The sequence below is a fragment of the Hyaena hyaena genome, unplaced genomic scaffold, assembly GCF_003009895.1.
Source record: "Hyaena hyaena isolate Hyena2069 unplaced genomic scaffold, ASM300989v1 scaffold_172, whole genome shotgun sequence".
Taxonomy (NCBI): Eukaryota; Metazoa; Chordata; class Mammalia; order Carnivora; family Hyaenidae; genus Hyaena; species Hyaena hyaena.
This window is the reverse complement of record NW_024080804.1, coordinates 365,041-371,900: the sequence shown is the minus strand read 5'-3', so window position 1 is coordinate 371,900 and position 6,860 is coordinate 365,041. Positions and strand designations below refer to the sequence as shown.

Here is a 6,860-nt window from a genome sequence, read left to right as displayed (position 1 = left end):
AGTTGTGTAATGTTGCAGCCGAAGGGGAGGCGACCCGGGAGCCTCTGCTCTGGGGAGGGCAGGGGAGGGAGGGAACGCAGGGCACGGCGCCCGGTATCTTTCAGTGCTGGACTTGCCGAAGTGGGGTGGAGATAGGCACTGGGACACCCAGGGGAGACGCGCAAGAGGGTGCCCGCCGGCCCGCGGGCTGCACCCGAGAGCGGAGCTCCCGGGGCGCGAGGGGCCCGTGGCACACACGCTCCGCGGTCAGGTGCGCGCAGCGTGCTCGGCGGCGGCCTCGGCTGCCCCTGCGCTTGGCCGCCTGCCCGCTTCCCATGGGGTGACATCCGCCCCGCCCCTAGGCCCCTCCCCCACGGCGGGCAATTCCTGGACGCCCGGCTGAGGGGTGGGGGCGGGGAAGCCGGGACGGAAAGAAACACCAGCCTCTGGGGAAGGCAGGGGGGCCGGGCGACTCCCTCCGCTGCGCGCCGGTTCCTCGGAGCCGGCCGGGCGGGGGAGGAGGAAGAGGGTTGGGCTGGAGCGAGCGAGGGGATATTCCTCTCCCGGCTTGAGTCAGACGCGGGCGGATCCGTCCTCCCCCGTTCCCTCCCAGGAGACGGGAACTTACTTCATTTCCCTGGGGCAGGTTCGCCCACGTTACTAACCCCCCCCCTCCCGCCGGCCCCAGAGGCTCCCCAGCCCCTTCCAGCTTCCGCGCCCCCCACCCGGTTGGGCAGGACCCAGGCCGCGCTGCCACCCCCTCTTCGGGGAAAGGCAGCCGCAGCCGCAGACACCTGGGGGCCGGGGCTGGGGGTGGGGGCTCCCTCGCAGCCGCGGGAGCGTTGTCCAACACGTGAGACTCATGTGATGAAGCCGGGGGAGGGCGGGCAGGTCGCTCCTTCCCTCCCTGGCAGCGGCCAGACGTGCCTGGAGTCACAGGGTAGAACACGTAGCTCCAACCCACCCACTCGCTCCCATTTAACCCAGCCCGCAGCCTCTCCATTACTCCTCAGCTCGCCCCCCCTCCCCCCTCCGCCCTCACCGCCCCCCCCCTCCGCGCTCCCTCCCGCCTCCCCGCCCGCCCCACTTCTCATTCACTTGGCTCGCACCGCGCAGACGGCGCAGGGAGCACACACCGCCAGTCTGTGCGCAGAGCCGGAGCCAGAGGCCGCGGGGACACCATGCACGCCCCCAACTGAAGCAGCACCTCAAAGCCGCAGCGCCCGGCAGCCCAGCGGATTTCAGAGAGCTCGCACTCAGAGGAACCCTTGCGCAGAGACCTCCCGGAAGCCCCTTGCAGGACAGTCCTCACCCCGACGTTCCGCTACTGCAGACAGGAGTGCACAGTGACCCCGGCTCGCCGCGCCATGGAGCGGATCCCCAGCGCGCAACCGCCCCCCGCCTGCCTGCCCAAAGCTCCAGGACTGGAGCCCGGAGACCTACCTGGGTAAGTTGGCACTCCCTGGCGCCTTCAAGCCTCGGCTCCAGCCCTACGTTCTGCGCCGCTCTCAACTCGGAGCAGCTTCGGGCGCATCCGGGGGCTCTTACCCGCCCGGGCTCCTGCAGCCAGTGCGCACGCAAAGTCACGACCCTACCTGGCCCCTCTCCCTGCAGGATGGATTTTGCCCACATGTACCAAGTGTTCAAGTCGAAGAGGGGAATAAAGCGGAGCGAGGATAGCAAGGTAAGAACACCGCACCTCTCGGGACCCCAGCCCCTGGCGCGCGCTGTTTCCAAGAAAAGTTTTCTCAGTTTGAGCTTGGCGGGGGTATGCACGGTGTGGGCTCGGTGCTTCCATTAAATGCTTGGAGAAGAAGGGACAGAAAGTGGTTATGGGTGTGACTTCACTGCCCCAACTCTTATCTCGCTGCGGGGTGAGGGAGGAGAGGGGCTTCATCACCCGCTTCCTCTGGCGCCCACCGCCTCCCCATGCGCCTCGCAGGAGACCTACAAACTGCCGCACCGGCTCATCGAGAAAAAGAGACGTGACCGGATTAACGAGTGCATCGCCCAGCTGAAGGATCTCCTACCCGAACATCTCAAACTTACAGTAAGTGAGAAGCTGGCCCTTCTCCAAGGCAGCTCTTCTGCCCAGAGGGCGGGCGGGGGTCACTCGCCGCCTGCAGGCCCCTCAGGGTACTGCACACCAGATGGCCGGCTCGGAGCTAGCGGGAGGCTCTGTTTCGGGGTACCCTTCCCCAGCCCTGGAATTTTCGGGCGGCCTCAGCAAATGAAGTGAGAACGGCTTGGACTTCTCCAAGTTGGCTCCAATACCAACTGGGCTTCGTTTTCAAGAGTCTAAGCCTTTCGGGTGATTTTCAGGGTTCTTTAGTTTTGCTGACTTGGGTAAAACCAAGCAAGACGCAGATTTTCTTTACCCCCTTCTCTCCGCCGTTTCCTTTTAATAAAGAGGACTTGTTTTGGTGCGTGAGTTCTATGTCCTATCCTTTTTTGGCAGTAGCCAACGGCTTAGCAGCCTTTGGTTGGCGAAAGGGGAAAAAAATGTATTTGAGGAGGAAGTAAAAGGCTGGATGAGCTGAAAGTTATGAAAGAGTGTCAGGAAAGAAGCTAGGGGAAGCCTCTTGGCTGCCAGACACGGTAGAAGTCCCTCCTCAGGTTGACACCACGGCAGAGAAATGTTATCTCCGGATTCCCCTGAGTTAAGGTCAGCAGTGGCTGCTGGAGAAATTTATCTGTCAGAGCTTTTCCCTGATGTACCTGCCTCTTCCAAAGTGCCTCCAAAGAAAAATGACGCTTCTCTTTTAGTCTTTAATCAAGTGTGTGTGTGTGTGTGTTGACACACACGCGTACACACTTTTTAAAACATCATCTCCAAACTTAAAACTAAATGTAGTCAACCAGGGAAGGCTGTTTCTTTTTTTTTTTTTTTTTCCTTTAGAGTTGTTTCCCATTGCTAATAAGTGTCCCAGAGGTGGGACTTCTCAGAGCTCACTGCTGACCAAGGCTCTTTTTATTCCAGACTTTGGGTCACTTGGAAAAAGCAGTGGTTCTTGAACTTACCTTGAAGCATGTGAAAGCACTAACAAACCTAATTGATCAGCAGCAGCAGAAAATCATTGCCCTGCAGAGCGGTTTACAAGCTGGTGAGTGCCCAAGTCTGGTTCCCATCACCTAAGCGTTGTAGCGCAAGTAGCCTGTGGGCTCAACATCTGGTATAAGAAACATTTCTACAACAAATTGCTTATGCACGTTCGTTGGGGGAGATGTCATTTTATCTCTCCTAAAAGGTCAGACTTTTCATTTGGAATGTTGCTGTGTGCCACCTGGCATGAATACATATTAGCCAAATGATAAAATATTTCTGTGGCATTTTGCTTTCAGGGTTCTGGGACATTTTCCCTCTCCTGTTTAAAATGCCAAGGCACCTATAATTTGTATCATGGGTGTTTTACAGTCAGTCTTCTTCGTACTCTTTCATTGGAGAATAAATCATGGGTATGTCCCAGTGTTTTCCTGTTTCTGTACTTCCTTATCACTGCGTGTGTGGTATGATCCTGGCAGAATGACAGCAGGAGATTTTCCTGCATTTCATGTGGTTCCCTGAATAGCCACTAGGTATCTCGGTGAGTTGCACAATCTAATGAAACCACTGAAGTTTCATCATTAGTTTCTACTGACTTCCAGAGAATCACAGTCACCTTGTAACCTTCTAGTTTCACCCGTTCCAAATAATACTGAACAGACCGGGGAGAAATTCTACCCACTGCCTCGTTCCATTCTCCTCCCCGTTCTTTCTAAGACTAGCATGACGAGAATCCCAAAAACCGAGGCAAGCGCTTTTTTCTGCCAGTTCCCTCTTGGAAAATAGGAAGATGATCATACCTCATTTCTTGGGGGTTGGGGATAGAATGCAGGGAGATGGCTTCGAAATAGCTTTGAAACGTAAAGATTCCAGCACGACTGTAACTCTTATCATTGAAAATAAGCTTACTTATGGGACATTGTTCCTTAATGTGTCTCATTTTTTGACTGGTCTCTGTGCAGTCTAGTAGGGTTGATGTCCTATAAATCGACTCTTGTTATAAACATAGGAGGATGCTCACTGCTGTGTCACTTACAGAGAAAACTCAGGAACAAGCTATAAATTGAACAACAGGGAAAAACATCCATCTCTATAAATTATGTTCTGTTTCTATGATGGGATATTATGCAGCCATTACAACTCATACTTTACCTCTGGGTGGCAGGATAATGGATTATTTTTGTTGTATTTATACTCTTCAGTGTAATCCACATTTTTCCTGATTATTACTTTTGGAGTCAGGGACACAAAATCGGCAAGTGCTATTAACAAAAAGGAAAGCTCCCAGTCTTGGAGGTATGGGTATGCAGCTGAACCACAGGGCCTTCTGAAATGTCTTCCTTTGGATCTGTGTTGATCCAGGTGAGCTGTCGGGGAGAAACATTGAAGCAGGTCAAGAGATGTTCTGCTCAGGTTTCCAGACATGCGCTCGGGAGGTGCTTCAGTACCTGGCCAAGCATGAGAACACCCGGGACCTGAAGTCTTCGCAGCTTGTCACCCACCTTCACCGTGTGGTCTCAGAGCTGCTACAGGGTGGTACCTCCAGGAAGCCGTCCGATCCGGCTCCCAGACCCATGGACTTCAAGGAGAAACCTAGCTCCCTGGCCAAAGGCTCCGAAGGCCCTGGGAAAAATTGTGTGCCGGTCATCCAGCGGACTTTTGCTCACTCGAGTGGGGAGCAGAGTGGCAGTGACACGGACACAGACAGTGGCTACGGAGGAGAATCAGAGAAGGGCGACTTGCGTGGTGAGCAGCCATACTTCAAAAGTGATCACGGACGCAGGTTCACCATGGGAGAAAGGATCGGTGTTATTAAGCAAGAATCTGAAGAACCCCCCACGAAAAAGAGCAGAATGCAGCTGTCAGATGATGAAGGCCATTTCACTGGCAGTGACCTGATCAGCTCCCCGTTCCTGGGCCCGCACCCACACCAGCCTCCCTTCTGTCTGCCCTTCTATCTGATCCCGCCGTCCGCAACCGCCTACTTACCCATGCTGGAGAAGTGCTGGTATCCCACCTCTGTCCCAGTGTTGTACCCAGGCCTCAACGCCTCCGCTGCAGCCCTCACCAGCTTCATGAACCCAGACAAGATCTCAGCCCCCTTGCTCATGCCCCAGAGACTCCCTTCTCCCTTACCAGCCCATCCAGCCATCGACTCTTCTGCCCTGCTCCAGGCTTTGAAGCAGATCCCCCCTTTAAACTTAGAAGCCAAAGACTAAGGGACCTTGCTGCTCTGCTCTCCTTCCTCCCTACTTCAACCCTTCCCCCCACACAAAGTATGACTGTATCAAGATTGTTCTAGTGTGTATGCTGAGATAACCTGAGGCACCACGAGAAGATTTGGGGTGCATGTGTGTGCACGCACGCACACGTGTGCCTCGTGGGTTGGTATAGAACATTAAAGCTCCTTTTGGCGTAGGGAAGATATGAAGGATTGCCTGACATCAGGAGATTTAGGGGGGATTGTAGCAGCCCTCTGGGCTTTCCCCCACCCAGAGAATAGCCCCCTCTGATAACACACGAATCAGCTGGATTTTCAAAAGCTTCAGAGTCTTGGTCTGTGAGTCAGTCTTCATTTGGGAGCCGGGTCTGTGGCTTTGAGAAAAAGGTACTTTCAAAAGAGGGCTTTCCAGAGCGCAGTTCCCAGCCAGCTCTCATGACCCCACCCTTCTCCCTTTGATTGTTGCCGTGACTCACCAAACGGGGAGAGGACAGCCACACTGAGCTTTCTGCTAAGCGGTGAGGTAGCAGACACTGGCATGGCACGGTAGTGGTTTGGGGAGATTTCTACAGGTCTGCTCCCCACCCCTGCCTCTGATGAATAAAGAGAATGTAGTTCCCTACTCAGGCTTTCACAGTGATTAGCTTACTAAGGAACTGAACAGGGCCCCCTGGTAAAGCTGAGCTGCCAGGGAATGAGGGAAGAGTCCCTGGGGCCTCTGGCACCTGTTTCTAGGTCTCACCTAGAAAACAGTCTTGCTGTCTGGGGAACCAGAGGCACAGGTGCCTAAGTTCCAGTCACCGCCAAAATGCATAAAGCCAAGTAACAAACTGCTACCTTCAACAGGCAGAGCTAGACTGGTTTCAGTTCTATCCTAAAACTGCTTTTAACCAAGCTTAGCTTAAAGGCCTAACCAGCTCTCGGCACAGCCAGATCCTTTCTGCAGGCTAATTCCCCTCACCCGACGGCATAGGGAGCGTCCTTATTGCTAAAAAGGATTCTGTCTCCTTCAAAGAAGTTTTATTTTTGGTCCAGAGTACTTGTTTTCTGACTTGTCCAGCTAGCCCTGCACCAGCTTTTCAAAATGCACTATGCTTGATCGCCGATTGTGTTTTAACTTTTTCTTTTCCTGTTTTTATTTTGGTATAAAGTCATTGCCTTTATTTGTAAAACTGTTATAAATATATATTATATAAATATATTAAAAAGGAAAATGTTTCAGATGTTTATTTGTATAATTACTTGATCTACAAAGTGAGAAAAATGAATGTATTCCTGTTTTTGAAGAGAAGAATAATTTTTTTCTCTAGGGAGAGGTACAGTGTTTATATTTTGGAGCCTTCCTGAAGGTGTGAAATTGTAAATATTTTTATCTATGAGTCAATGTTAAGTAGTTGTTTTAAAATACTTAATAAAATAATCCTTTTCCTGTGGAAGAGAAAGATGGTCTTTTGCATCTTTAAAAATAGCTCAGTCTTGTGATAAGTCAGTCTGTCTCCTGCCCCCCGCTCTGGGCTGTAGGCAACAACTAGTTAATCTTGGCAACATTTCATTCAGCTTTTTATGTGCCTCGTATTCAGTCAGACAGAATAAACTTGGTCAATTTCATAGGTAAAT

General features: G+C 52.6%; 1 protein-coding gene across 1 annotated transcript; it reads left to right on the top strand.

Annotated features, from left to right (window-relative positions):
* Positions 1 to 1,093: 1,093 nt before the first annotated feature.
* BHLHE40 (basic helix-loop-helix family member e40) lies at positions 1,094 to 6,468 on the top strand. The gene is made up of 5 exons (XM_039240286.1): positions 1,094 to 1,426; positions 1,594 to 1,663; positions 1,922 to 2,029; positions 2,960 to 3,083; positions 4,385 to 6,468. Exons 1-5 carry the CDS (start codon positions 1,347 to 1,349, stop codon positions 5,239 to 5,241), a joined length of 1,239 nt encoding a protein of 412 aa, XP_039096217.1. The 5' UTR covers positions 1,094 to 1,346; the 3' UTR covers positions 5,242 to 6,468.
* Positions 6,469 to 6,860: the final 392 nt, after the last annotated feature.

Coding starts and splice junctions, on each gene's coding strand:
- BHLHE40 (XM_039240286.1), top strand. CDS start 1,347: ATGGAGCGGATCCCCAGCGCGCAACCGCCCCCCGCCTGCCTGCCCAAA. Junction 1,427..1,593: donor GAGCCCGGAGACCTACCTGG/GTAAGTTGGCAC, acceptor CTCTCCCTGCAG/GATGGATTTTGCCCACATGT. Junction 3,084..4,384: donor GCAGAGCGGTTTACAAGCTG/GTGAGTGCCCAA, acceptor GTGTTGATCCAG/GTGAGCTGTCGGGGAGAAAC.